General features: G+C 49.4%; 1 protein-coding gene across 1 annotated transcript in view; it reads right to left on the reverse strand.

Annotated features, from left to right (window-relative positions):
• SHROOM2 (shroom family member 2) overlaps nt 1-14,843 on the reverse strand; it is a 132,724-nt gene that overhangs the window by 65,578 nt on the left and 52,303 nt on the right. Inside the window, exon 2 of the mRNA XM_044911667.1 lies at nt 739-890. Coding sequence (XP_044767602.1) covers nt 739-890 — 152 coding nt within the window. The remainder of the gene's footprint in view (nt 1-738; nt 891-14,843) is intronic.

Below are 14,843 nucleotides of genomic sequence, written 5' to 3' on the forward strand. Positions count from 1 at the left end.
CTAAAAAAAAAAAAAAAAAAAAAAAAAGGGCGGGGGACATGCAAACACTTCACTATGAATTAGCCAACTTACAAAATGCAAGGTGGAGAAATAGTTCTTTATGAAGACAAATCCCAAGTACCTTTATGGGGGTCCAGGAGTATTGTTGTAGCTCCCGCGTCTAAAAGCATCACATTCCCAGTTCCGCTTTTCTAACCCCTTCAAGTCCTCCAAACTTCCATGGGCAATCTGATTTCTAGGAACAGGCAGCCCGCTCCCCCCCAGACCTCACCCCGGCCCTGGAAAGCCCTGGAAACTTAACGTCTGTGCGCAGTCATGCTCTATTTTAGCATAAAAAAACCGAAAACGCAGTAGCCTGCCACCTTGTGGAAACAGCAGGAACAACACTTTATTTGGAACGGGAGCATAGCTCTCTGCTAATGATCTGCATATTGTTGAAGAAAAGAGTCTTCAAATTCACTTCATAAATCAAATGAACAATCCCTAGTAATGCAAGAAGGCATCTTTTAAGTTTTCGATGCTGGATTCATCCTTGGCCAAGAGATAGAATTCTATGTGTGCGCACATGCTTTCATCCTTGGCCAAGAAATAGAATTTTATGTATACACACACACACACACACACACATCAAGTCCAAACTGGGATTGCTTGCAGGGAGACAGATCAGCCACGCCGACTTCACATTTTGCTATTTGACTCACTTCTGTTTGTGAAGATGGCAGGAGGCATGGGTCTTACCTTTTCACTACCAGCTTCAGGGTTTTATGAGAGCCCTTCACCAGGCAAATTGCTTCCTGTCTAAACCCTGAGAGACCGATGTCGTTGATGCCGACGATCTCGTCCCCAGCCAGTAACTTGTCCACTGCCGCAGCTTTACTTCCTTCTTCAATCTGCAACAAAGAAGTACGTCTCATGAGCTTCCAAACAAGCGAAGCAAGCCCAGAACTCAGCCAGAAACAACACAGCTGTGACATATGGGGCCTGCAGGCTCTCTGACGGGCTTTGGGATCAGCCTGGACCCCTCCTGGGCCCTGAGGCTGCACTGATTCCCATTTGCGGAACAAGGGACCCATCCCTCATCCAGCGCCACCTGAGCACTGACGAGGGCTACCATTCACTGAGGGAATAGGAAAGAGCATGTGTGCTCAGGAACACTCACAGCCTCAAAGAGTGGATCCAAAGATAGGGGGTTTGTCTTCTGCATTTCCTTTATCCAAACAGTAAGGATGGATTATTTTCGTTATTTACTATTTCTCGTACATTAATCCCATACCTGCAGTTTTGTAACTGCTTGATTGAGATAGTATTCAAATACCAGAAAGCTCACCCATATAAATATACAAGTGACCAGCTATTCAGTATATTCACAGACCTGTACAAGCAACATGTCCCGTTTTGGAACACCTCCCTAAGCCTAGAAGAAACCTGGCAGCTGTGGACGGTCACTTCCTGATCCCCTCTAGCCCCGGCACCCCCCAACGTACTACGTGTCTCTGTGCATTTGCCCTGTAGGATTCTTTATATCAAACTTAAGGGGCGCCTGGGTGGCTCAGTCGGTTAAGCGTCTGCCTTCGGCTCAGGTCATGATCCCAGGGTCCTGGGATCAAGACCCACATCGGGCTCCCTGTTCGGTGGAGAGACTGCTCCCTCATGCTCGCTCTCTCGCTTGCAAAAATAAATAAATAAAATCTTAAAGAAAAAAAAAAAAAAAGAATCCTACAACATGTAGCATTTTGTGACTGGCTTCTTTCACTGAGCATAATGTTTCAAGGCTCATCCCCACGGCAGCACCTGTTAGTACTTGATTCCTTTTTGTGGCTGAATGATATTCCGTCGTACGGAGTACCACTTTTTTTTTTTTTTAAAGATTTTATTTTTATTTATCTGACAGAAAGAGAGGCAGCCAGAGAGGGAACACAAGCAGGGGGAGCGGGAGAGGGAGAAGCAGGCTTCCTGCAGAGCGGGGAGCCTGACGCGGGGACTCGATTCCAGGACCCTGGGGTCATGAGCTGAGCTGAAGGCAGATGCCCAACGACTGAGCCACCCAGGCGCCCCCGGAGTACCACGTTTGATTTAACTACTTGTCCGCTGCTGAATACGGGAGTTTTTCCTTTCTGGCTATTATGCTGCTGTGAACATGGGTGTTCAAGTTTCTGTGTGAGCATTTGCCGCCGCGGGTCTGCACCTGGGAGTGAAGCTCCTGGGTCATAGGGAGAGTGTGGTGAGCATCCGGGCTGCCAGGCTGTCCTCTAGTACTACACCATCTTATCGTCTGTGTGCGTACGAATGTTCCGATTCCTCCACGGCCCAGCTAACACGTAACGGTTTCTTTGACTACAGTCCTAATTAGATTATGCCACACTGTGCATATTACGGCATTCACGACTCTGTGCTAAACACGTATGTATGAACATGTACTGACTCATGAAAAGCTTGAATGTTGCCTATTCGATAACTTTAATCCTGAGAGATCTTGATGTTTAATCCTGGCTTTTCCTATACAGTAATAATCAACTCAGCAGCTACTAACCCAGCCTGCTTTCTATATTAGTACTTGGCAATCTATGGCCCAAGAGCTAAATCCAGCCAGCTGCCTTTTTTTTTTTTCCAGTAAATAAAAATTTTACTGGACTACAACCACACCCACTTGTTTACACTCTGCGACAGGACAGAATGGAGTATTTTGGCCCACAAAGCCAAAAATATTTACTACTTGGCTTGCTACAAAAACAAGTTCGGCAACCCCGGTTTTATACCAAAAGGCTATTATCTTTACAAACTGCTAGGAAAACTAGTGAAAAAAGTTAACAGTTACGAGCTTATCTGTGTTCAGTCTGGAAGTTCACTGCTTGACTGTTTCCCATGGCTAAGCTAAGAATTACTTCCAAAGCCCTCACAAAGTCCTAGAGCACTACATTTCCCCTATGAAGCTAAAAAGCCGTGTACTAAGCGACTGACCATGCCTCAGTTCTGCGAATGCACGGTATTTTCCTAAAACCTCCACCTACATGCAAGGACAGCTGAACTCCTCGGTTCACAAAGCAATTATTCATTGCAAGTGAACACCATAAACAAAATTAAACAACTACTCCTCACTGAACGGACTGCTTCAAATTTTGGTTAATAACTGGTTTCAAAAGTCTAGACAATTTTATCCCAACATGATAACAGACTGTAAGTTTCCACCCGCACAAGATTACAGCCTCAGCCATGTGTAGGCAAGGTGCAGGTCACACGTGGTGGAGAGCTTGGGTTTTGACATGCCCCGTGGGAGAGGCCAAGGGGCCGTCCCGGTAGAGGGTGCAGTGGGCAGCTGGTGGCAGGAGGACGGCTCCCAGGGACAGGTGGCCTACATACGGAGACACCCCCAGCAGAAGTTATTTAAGGACGAGAGGGGTGGGGAGACTGAAGGACACTGCCTAGACAGAAGACAGAGTCTTGGGCAGAGAACCACGGAGAAGGAAACCCTGGGTCCCCAGTAGTTAGAGCTTTGGCAGAAGAGGGGCCAGGTGAAAGGGCAGGAGATACAGGCGGCAGAAGCTGCCACCACCAGAGTGCATGAGGAGGGCGGAGAAATCCCCCCGGGAAGCTTACCAATGCTCCAGCTGGCTCACTACCTGAGCCTGCACCCGTCCTCCACACAGGGACCCGAGAGCTGCAGACTCTTAAGGCAGGTGGCAGTCCTTCAAGGAGTGCCTGGATCCGTTTCATCTCCTCCCACCCCGCCTCCCAAGCACCGGGCATAACGATTGTAAAGGCAAAATCTAGAATGTAGAAAGAATGCATGTAGATAGTAACTTGGGTCTGCACTTAGTAACTACTGCTTAAATACTAGCAGTTAAATGCTTTGGTGGGGTGAGTACAAAAAGGCCGTCACATGCATGTGTTGAGTTCAGAGTTGGTATTTATTCTTTCAATAAGTATCTAGTGAGCAAGTACTCTGCACAAACAACTGTGCTAGACAGTATGTGGGGGGGTGCAGGGGGACGGTGGGTCTTACAAGGTGGAGTTCCTGCCTTGAAGACATTTCTAGGCTTCAGAGACCAACACTTCTCAAACTGTCATGTGCAGACAAATCTCCCAGGGTTTAAAATGCAGATCTGATTCAGCAGGTCCAGGGTAGGGCTTGAGCTTCTGCATTGTTTTAAAAGATTTTATTTATTTGAGAGACAGAGAGAGAGAGAGAGAGAGTGTGCATGCAGCAGAGGGAGAGGGAGAAGCAGGCTCCCCGCTGAGCAGAGAACCTGATGCGGGGCTCGATCCCAGGACCCTGAGATCATGACCCGAGCCGAAGGCCGACGCTTAACCCACTGAAGCCACCCAGGTGCCCTGGCCTGTATTTTGAATGGTTTTCAGAAATACACATTTACAAAGTACAATTCATTCTGTCACCGATTTTTCAGGACAGAATTTTATTTTACCTTTCAACAGTTATGCATTCCAAGTGGAAACAACTCAAATGTCCATCAAGAAGTAAACGCATAATGAAAATGTGGTCCATCCATACAACGGAATGTAGGTCAGCCTTAAAAAGGAAGGACGTTCTCACACCTGCTACCACATGCATGGACCTTGAGGACGTCACGTGCAGTGAAATACGCCACCACGGAAAGACAGGGACTGTGTGATTCCGCTCATATGGGGGACCCAGAAGAAGCCAATTCACAGAGACAGCGCCTAGAGTAAAGGTCAGCAGGGGCTGGGGGAGTGGGAATCATGGATTTGTGGGTACAGAGTTTCAGTTTGGGAAGATGAAAAACTCCCGACAATGGCTGATGGTTGCACTATGCGAATGTTGTCAATATCACGGAGTCAGACATTTGGAAGTGGTTAAAATAGTTAAGTTTCGTGTTACGGGACATTTAGTGTGATCACACCTTCCTGAGTATCTAACAAGGAAAGGATTCTGAGCCGCTACAAGAGTGTAAGTGTCCTACCTACAGTGAGCGCTTCTGAATTTGAGTATTACGAGAAAGTCTGGAAGCAAAACCACTATGATGAACGCCCTGCAGGGTTGTAGGGCTGGTGTTGAAGGCATCACACCCTGTGGGGACACATCACCGGGATCCGGCTCGGCTACCACTGGGTGGGCTTTTCAGTCTCATCCCCACAAACCCTTCTGTGAACCAGGTCGGTGAGACTTTTGCGAACCACTGTCATCTAGTCTGGCTTCACCAAGAAGATCTGTGAAGACTCCTCAAGTATGTCCTCTATAAATGAAGACTGCATTGCAAAGCATCCTTCTGCCTCGCCCTAACCACACTCCACCTACACATCCCAGAAAAAACAGGTGTGGGCTTGGGAGAGAAAGTAGCTGGGTTTTTAGCCACCCGTTGGCTTCCCTGCCAAGAGAAAGTTTCTCTTTGATATTTATTGTGCTTACGGGGAAAGTAGCTATAAAAGAAAAAGCAGCTGTGAAAACTTCCATTCTATACTCCCCACCACCCCCAAACATCTCCCATTAGGTAGGATTCATGAGGTTTGAACTTGGTGAAGGGTAAATCTGACGTCTGCGTTCGCCGTGGAGGACGAGGACGCCACCTGCCAGCATTTTACAGTAAATCACACATGCGACATCGATGATCACTCCCTCACGGTGCCTGGGACTACGACCCAGCCGAGGCGACAGCCTAACATCTGCAGAACGTGGGGGCCACCCACAGGGCAGCTGTGGCCGACAGCAGTCAGGAAAAGCTCCCGAGGTCCCCGGCTCCAACTCAGAAGTGCCCCTTCTGCAAAGTGGCAGGCAGGCAGAGACAGATCCTTCCATGCCCGCGATGCAAGCCCACGTGCCACGCTCTTCCCACGTCCAGAACGAAAGCCCCAAGTGCCCACGCCGGGCCACACGGTCCACACCTTGAGTTATCAACAGGCATTCCATGCGGGGGACTCACGCCCGCAGTCCCAGGGGAGACTCAGATGTCCCACCATGTGCAGAATGCCGTATCGCTCTTCCGGAACTGTTTTGGCAGGAAACGGCAGGGAGGGAAACAGTTAATGAGAGTCTTCTTGGAACAGAGTTTTCATACTTGGCTGAAGGGGCGTTACAGATGATCCACAAAAGCAAAAGAGTCTAGTCTGGTAACCGACTACAAGGCGTCTCACCCCGTGCAGCGGGCATGCGAGGGGCAGCCTTCACCGCTGTCTCTGGGGAGGAAATGAGGCTTCATGAATCGGAAGGGCCACAAACACAACATGAAAGGAGAAGCCTGCATGGGGGAGGACATTCCCAAGTGGGGTCTTGACATGAAGACAGGGACAGAGGCAGGAAGCCCAGGCGCGTCCAAAGAATGTCAGCCTGGCAGGGTGTAAAGCTCTCACAAGGGAGTGTCTGAAGATAAGGGCAGAAGGGGGAAGATTAGGAACTTGACCTTGAATCAGAATCTGGACAATATCCTGTAGGCAGTAGGGGCCCAGAGAAGGTAGGGTATGGAAGCAGGGAAGCGACATTATTCGAGCAAATACTTCTGGAAGACTGATCTTGTAGGCAGACGCAAAATGAATTTCTCCTGCCCTTGACTCCATCTTGGCACCGGACAGAAACGAGGGCTCACAGCAATGCAGCGCAGAGAATGAACGTGAGCAAGGACTCTAGAAGCTGCGAGGGAAGGCCTCACGATGTGGTCAGACAAGACACGATGGACCAAAAGAAGAGGCCAGTGGTGCCGAGGTGTTGAGCTCCAGTGATTCAGAAAATCACAACGACCAGAGATCAAAATGGAAGAAGAACATTAAGTCCAATATCCCATTTCAAAGGCCATGAATCACACCTGCGATTTATCAGTTCTATCTCAAAAATGCTTCACTGTCCAGACAAAAGGCACTCCATGACAAAGCAATGCCTTTTGTTAGACAGGAAAATCCCCAAAGTTACCGCTTCAGTTTGCTTAATTTGAGTATTTTACTCATTCTCCTCGAGCCCAGTTGCTTCAGAAAGGAAAGCTGACTCACCCAGGGGAAGTATCAAGTTGTGAAATCATCTGAGTGTGTATCTCTGGTAACAGAGAAGCCCATTGAAAACTGGAAACTTCCACCTAGATGTGTGGAGACTTTCACAAGTCGTCATTACGGGCCCACCTGTGGCGGAAGGAGCCACACCAGCCAGGCAGCCCAGCTTCCAGAACGCTCTCTCTCTCTCTCTCCAGCATCCCGGCACCGACTGTCACCCTCTCTACTGCCCAAGATGCCCAACAGGAAGGTCAACTCAGGTGGAGGGGCAGTGAGGGAGCTCCAGAGGAGCTCCGCAATTTCTCAGCTAAAACCTGCTCCCGCAAAAGTGGAAATGAAGCAAAGTGTCTTCAAACAAAAAAGTGCCAACACAAGGGAAAACAGGCTGCAGGGGCTAACCAAGAAACTAAAGATCTACCTGCAGAAAATGGAGAGACTAAAGCTTGAAGAGAGTCCAGCCTCCAGAGAAGTAGAGATGAAGGAAGACCACTCTAAGATCATATGCCATGTCTTTTTGGTGGGCCCTGTCTCCTAGTACAATGCAAAAGATTTCATTACTATTTTGGAAATGTAAGCTTTTTAGTAGCTCTAGGAATATTTTCTTTTTAGGATTTATTTATTTGAGAGAGGGAAAGAGAACGCAAACCCGTGCAAGTGGGGGAAGGGGCAGAGGGAGAGAATCTCGAGCAGACTCCGTGCTGAGCACAGAACCCTACTCGGGGCTCAATCTCACGACCCTGAGACCATGACCTGGGCTGAAACCAAGAGTCAGACACTCAACCAACTGAGGCACCCAGATGGCCTTAGTAGGTCTATGAATTTTTTTTTTAAAGGTTTTATTTATTTATTTGACAGAGAGACAGGGAGAACACAAGTAGGCAGAGCTGTAGGCAAAGGGAGAGGGAGAAGCAGACTCCCCACTGAGCAGGGAGCCCGATGTGGGACTCGAACCCAGGACCCTGGGATCATGACCTGAGCTGAAGGCAGCCGCCTAACTGACTGGGCCATCCAGGCGCCCCAGGAGGGAATGCCACCTCATCCAAGTTAGGTGTGAATATTTGTTTAAGAGGTAAAATCATTCGCTGGTTATTTTTTGGTACAACCAGAAGAGTGGGATACTGAATCCTAGGAGGCTCTGGCTGTCTGGGGGGTGAGCCTGACATTCCATGGGTGGGGGGAGCAGTTTTTATGGCCAATACAAGGCATATGACATGGCAATTTGGAGTCACGGTCGTGTATTTGAGGTGTCCTGAACGTTGGAAGTTACCTCTATCCCCACATTTCCTAAAGAAAACCATTTCCCTGATCCTGGCTCTCCCAGTCCCTGAACATGCTAGTCCAGTTTCCCTAAACACTTTGTCAACCTGTCTTGAAAACCTGACCGTCCAAACATGCGTTTAGGATGGTAAATTGTGAATTGTGAATGAGTGGGATCTGTGGTTGAACGGCGACTGTCAACGCAGAACCTACTGGTACTTGGTATCTTCTCAAGGAAAATTTGCCTCCACATTTCAAGCTGGAAAGTCACCGTATATAACAGTTTAGTAAAGAATCACGGACTACATCTTTTTAGATCTTTGGTATCTATGTTAAAAACCGTGTAAAATGAAATGTGTCTGTGTACAGATCATCGAAACCACCAATAAAATCTCAGTGGTGAAAGAAAAAAACTCTTTTCCTCATAGATGAGAACCAAAATCAAAAAGCAAGAGAAAAGATAAAACAATGCCCCCCCAAAACTAACCAAATAAACCACAACGCACCTCACAGGTTTTGGACAGTAGGTGAGCAAGCTGATGTTTAGTCCAAGGCTTGCAGGAACATGAGGGTCTGCTCTGGAGATTTTCACATACTCCTTTCAGCCTCTGTAACAGGAATGCTCATCACACGAGGCCCTATCACAAAGAAAGGCCAATGTGGCCCGGACAAAGGGACCACAGCAGCTGAATGGACAGAGCCCAGCCGATGAGATGCACGGAAGGAAGAGAGGACTGGGTGATGAGCCTCTGTGCAAAGGGGGCACCTGGCCAACGCAAATGCCAAGGGAAAAGTCCATCAGAAGAGGAGGACGAGATTTGGAGGCTGCAATCAGCAGTCCGAGGTCTAGACAGAAAAAGGGAGGACGCTCACGGAGGCACGGGGAAGGGCGGGGGTCTGCACCCGGCACCCAGCTGGGTGGGAAACGGGGGGGGGGGGGGAGCGGCATTCATTCTGAGTCAAGGCTCTGCTGCCCGCCCGGGGCAGGGTAAGGCCTGGGGTATGTGCCTCCTCCAGACAGGTCTGGGGCACGAGGACTGCAAGGTCCTGATCACCACATCATCACTGCGCCCCAGGGAACACAGGCCTGTCCGTGAAAGGGACGGTGTCTGGAAAGCAACACTCAGAGCGTTTTCTGACCACCGCCATACGTCAGAGAGGGCCCAAGCCAGGAGGAGAAACAAGGCTTTGTCAACGACTCTTCCAACGGTGCGGCCAGCAGCCTCAGGCGTTGCCCCGGCTCCAGATCTGCCCTTCATGCCCCGTGCAGAGACGCTGCAGTGGGACCCTGCGAACATTCCCGCTCTGCCGGCCGGCCCCGTGGTGGTGAGCACGGTCAGCAGAGGGCGCAGAAGGGACACGGGAGGAGGACAGGCCCTCGCTTCCCAAAGCCAGCCTGTTTTCCTCTCGGCCTGCTCCCGTGGACGGCGGTCACGCGCAGCGGCCAGCAGCACGGCGGCTTCCCGGCAAGTTCCAGAGGCTCACACCAGCCGGCAGCCCCCTGGGGAGCCCCAGTCGCGTCACCTGAGTGCCTTCCCAAGAGGCATTTCCACGGCACGTCACCAGCCCTGCCAGCTCCGCGGTGAGATCCCAGTGCAGCTGGGGGCAGCTTCCTGCCGGCCAGCTCCGTGTGGCTCAGTGAATGTCCCCACGGTCAGCAGGCTGCAGGCACCCCCACTCCACGGAGCTCCCAGTCTCAGCTGGTGGGGGGGGGGGCTGCTTCCTGAGCTCCTCCTTCCTCAGTCTTGGAGGCAGAGCCTGCTCCTTACAGCCCCTGTTGTGCATTCTTCAGGGTTCCCTTTACCTGGGACAGGTAGGCATGATTACTTGTCAGTCTGAGTACTCATCTGTTACTAGTTGATCAGTTTTTGCACTGGGGGCCAGCAAACCGTTCTATAAAGAGCCATACGGTAATAAACGTTTAAGGGTTTGTGGGCTCTCCAGCACATGCTGCACCTCGCCCAACCGACAAGACAGAGCCGGAACGCTGTCGGTATCTGGCCAGTGTGCTGAACCCTGCTTCACACGAAGCGTTTCCTGCTCAAATTACTGTACGGTTTGTGTCCGAACCGGACCCTGACAAATACACATGGCAGGTGACAAGTGCAGTGACAGACATTCACGGGGCCCGAGCAGCAAAATTAATATTGTGGTGTGGGTAGGGCGCGGGGGAGATGATGAGCATCGGGGAAGGTTTCAAAAAGGTGAGGGGCACCTGGCTGGCTCAGTCCGAGGAGCGTGCGACTCTTGATCTTCGGGTTGTGAGTTTGAGCCCCATACTGCGTGTAGAGACTACTTAAAAAAAAAAAAAAAGACGAGGTGTGAGACCTAGTACGTAAGAGTTACCTCCACAACTTACTTAACTACCTGATTTAGAGAAGGTCACTTATTTTTGTCTCTGTTTTGTCACCTAAAAAATTTCAAAACATGTTGTAAGCTTTAAAGTGTTATATAAGCGTATTCACAAACTATTTCACTTATAATTTGTTGGTGTACAAGGTGGGACTAGCTGGCCAGGCTTCTAGACGCTCAAGTTCAGTGACAAATGATCCCCTTCTCGATTTTAACATGAGGAAGCAAGGCTGAAGTGGTCGGGGAGAATGCTTCATTTATAATGCTCCAAGCTATTTATTGAGGTAGAATGGTTTCTAAGTCCTTTTACAAGGCCATTCGAAAAAAAAACCCTGAAGCTCAGTTAACCTAGATGTTATCGTTTCCTTTAAACCTAACTTAAAGTTTCCTTTTCCCCCTGTTTAGCTATTATAGCATCATAGAAAACTTCTGAAGTAGACAAAGTCGCAATATATAAATGGGGTATTTTACAAAAATTTAGCCTAAGTGGGTCAGGTAGAAACCAGGCCACATTTCCGCCACTTAAAAAAGCCTGATTTAAGTGGTAAATTCTCAGGGCAAGACACAAATGCCTCTGGAAACGACCCATGGTTTAAATACTGCAGATCTGTAATTAAGCAAGGGGGGAAAAGGGACACGAATTTCCCCAGGTGGCCCTTTGAACAGATACGCTAAGTAAAAGCCTGGTGTTTGTCGCTTAGGCATCAGTAATGGGTCCTCTTGGTTAAAATGGGAACTACATTTTCTAGAATCTATAGCCCAACAATGCCCCATTCCCCTTCTCCCCCAGCCGCTGTCAACCACCATTCTTTCTTTCCTTCCATGAACCAGACTACTCTAGACACCTTGTATAAGTGGAATCATACGGTATTTGTCCTTTTCTCTGCTCCTAGGACTCAAGGTTCATCCGTGTTACAGCGCGTGATGCTCGGCAGCCTTCCCTCCTAAAGCTGAACGATATTCCACCGCACGTATGTACCACCTTCTCTTCATTCTTCCATCTGTCAGTGGACACTTGGGCTGTTTCCAGTACCTACAACTCCTGCAGACTGGGTGGATGTCTGAATCAACCTTAGTTCAGAACCACTGTTCTCAACAAAGGATTAAGTATCCGAGAAAATCATCACAGCTCTCGTGAACACACACACAGAAAGCAAGACACTTCCAAAACCTCATTTTCATTTGCTGCCATGCAAAACCCATCCAGCACGGCAAGAAGCAGGCAGCCTCGTGCAGAGAAGTCTCTGCGGTTCCTGGCAGCTAGGCAGAAGGCCCATCAGGCCAGGTGGAACCACTGTGTCTGATACAGCCCAGCATTACCATGCAAAACAGGCCTCGTTGTTCTGGGCGCCATGAGTCCTGTCCCCTAAGAAGCCTTTGTTCTTTCTCCCTGGAGAAAACGGTCCTTCTTGTCTGCGGGCGGTGTTGGCTGGGTCCCCTCCATTCACACCCCCAACCCCATCACCGACACAGACACACTGTGCCTGGCTCGACACCGCACGAGGCCCCTACTTCCTCTACCACGGGACCAGATGCCCTCCTCCCGGCCTCCCGAACATCCTGGGTGTATCACCGAGCACTGCTCCGGACCCTGTTGAAGGTCCCCTGCGTATGCTTCTGGCCCTGCAGCAAGACCAGCACGTCTGTGAGGACAAGTCCCAGATGGGATCTGTGCTTATTCCCTCCTGTATCAATCAATGTCTGTTGCAAGGCAGAAAGCAACATTTCTGGAAAGGGTGAACAGAGAGGAAGACAATCAGTGAAGATCGCAAGGTTTTTGTCTAAGGCCAGCCTTTGTCCGAGGGTCACGGGAGGAAAACCCCACCACAGCCCTGGTCTTTCAAGTCTGTCTCAGAAATCACAGGAGCAGTTGGAGCAAAAGCACAGTGAGCAGGCTTCCCACCGGGCTGCCCGGGCTCCCACCCTTCTCCCAGGGCTTCTGAAAACCCGCTGCGCCGCTTAAACACGGATGGCTGGGGTTACTCAGTTTCGCAGTTTTCAAAGTAGAAAAGCCATCTGAAGGGGCTGATAGGCAATCATGAAACAGGAAAAGGAACTGCTGCACATGAGAACAAAGTGTCCCCGCTTTTCAGAACACATGGCTGTTTATTTTTCATGGACGTTCCCAGCCTACTGCAATTTCAAAGACACAGCGCTTGTTCCTTTCGATAACGCCGCCGCTGGGCAATGCAAGGGAGGTGCTACTCAGAGGGAACCTGGCCACACTTCCCTTCACCTTCCCTTCGGGGACACTCGGAGCTCCCGGCAAGCCTTCGTCTTCTCACTGGATGAGCTACGGATGACCTCATCCACCACAAGGGCTTTCTTTTGGAAAAACTCTTTTCAGTGATCTTCCCATTGAATGCGTGCTCCCCAAATTCACATGTGCAGACCTAATCCCCAGCGGGGATGTTGCAAGGTGGGGCCTTTGGGGGAGGGGAATAGGTCCTGAGGGTGGAGCCCTCAAGAACGGGGCTGGTGCTCTTCCACAAGAGACCGCACAGAGCTCCCTCACCCCTTGTACCCTGGGAGGACACCGTGGAAAGACAGCTGTCTATACGCCAGCAAAGGGGCTCTCGCCAGACACTGTATCTGCCCCCACGCCGGTCTTAGACTTCTGGCCTCCGGAACTGTGAGAAATAACTATTTGCTCGTAAGCTGCCCAGTCTGTGGCATTTCTCTTACAGCAGCCCGAAAAAACAAAGACAGATGTCAAAGGCCCAGCCCACGGAGCCTAGCTACGCAGTGCAGGGGAACATGCAGCTCTGGGTGGCACAGCAAGCGCTCATGAGGTCGGGAAGGGGCCGCGTGTACCGAACATGCAGCTCTCGGGAAGGAGCAGGTGCTCCCCTCTGAAGGGACACCTGCCACCCAGGGCTAGCCACGGGTGGCTCAGAGGAAATCGGCACTCAGTGGGAGCAGATCTTTTTTTTTTTTCCCCTAAAGCTGACCCTCTGGATTTTTATGGGTACTTTCCCTAGGTCTTCAAAGGCTGGCAGTCCTTGGCTTTTAAAAGAGAGGTGAGAAAAAAAAATCATGTCGGAAGGTCACATGCATGTAAGCCCCCACAGCAGCCTCTGGTTTGGGTAATTCCCATCCTACTTGGTCAAACACACCTCGTCTTCTGTGTCAGAGTCCGTGGCACCATGCAGGAACTCTGCACACTCAGGCGGTCTTCCAAACGTCCCTCTGCCCGGGACTCTGCTAGTGTGCCTACCTGCATCTTTCAGGGTGATGCCCCCCCCCCAATGCTGGCCTCAGACGGTCTCCGATGGCCAGGAGCCCTGCTCTCCCCAGAGGCGGAATCCACCGCAGGAGGGGACAGGGAGGGGACAGCTGTGGGCCGGAGCTGAGCGTGCAGGACAGCAAACGCTACAATCTCGGTCGCCTGCCCTCCCCTGAAGTGCCCGGGGCGAAGTCCTGAGAAGACCAAAACAATTCATCCAGCAGACACGGAGGCTTTCGAATGAGCCATAATTCTTTATAAATCCAGACCATTTTCCTTTCTTGGAACTTGATAATCAACAAACGGAATAGCTCTAAAGAGCAAAAAAAACCAAAAAAAACAATTTTTTTTAATTACAAAAGCTAACAAAGTACTGAGGGACATAATTTATTATGTCTGAGAAACAGGCTAAGAAAACCTATAATGTCTTGCTTATTGAGGTTTGTATTTAAGAGTAAGACATACTGCATCTGCCCTAAAAAAAAAAAATTCTAGCAGGTATGAGGAGTCATTTTCTCTTCATCTAATGCTTGTACTCCTTGCTGGCAAAGAATAATAGTATAAAGCACTTAAAAAAAAAAAAAAAAAAACACCAAAAAACCGTGGAGCGGAAGAGGGGTTGATACTTCTAAAATCTAATTGTTTAAATGCAATGGGACTACATGAAAGCACATTTTTATGACACTAAACACATTCCTCATCTCATCAGTAATATTATTTCTCCACAGTGAACTGACGTTAGAATCAAACCAAAATAGCCAAGCTGTTATCTAACTTGGAACTCTTCTCGGTCACGAAAAAGAAAAACACTGAAGATTTAAGCTACTCCAATCATAAGGAGACTGTACAAAAATCAGAAACCCTTTGCTGCTTTTTCAACTTGTACAGGCTAAATCTTCAATCCCTAATGCTGTTTATTTCCCCTGAGTTCATTCACAGCTTTGGGGGAAAAAAAACAAACATTTTTAGGTCTTAAGAAAAAAAACAGAGTCAAAATAAAATGACTTAGTTTTCCTAACACAGTAGCGCCACAGTCCTCAGCCAAGGCAGAGCAAATTCA

Source organism: Neomonachus schauinslandi, chromosome X (assembly GCF_002201575.2).
Source record: "Neomonachus schauinslandi chromosome X, ASM220157v2, whole genome shotgun sequence".
NCBI lineage: Eukaryota > Metazoa > Chordata > Mammalia > Carnivora > Phocidae > Neomonachus > Neomonachus schauinslandi.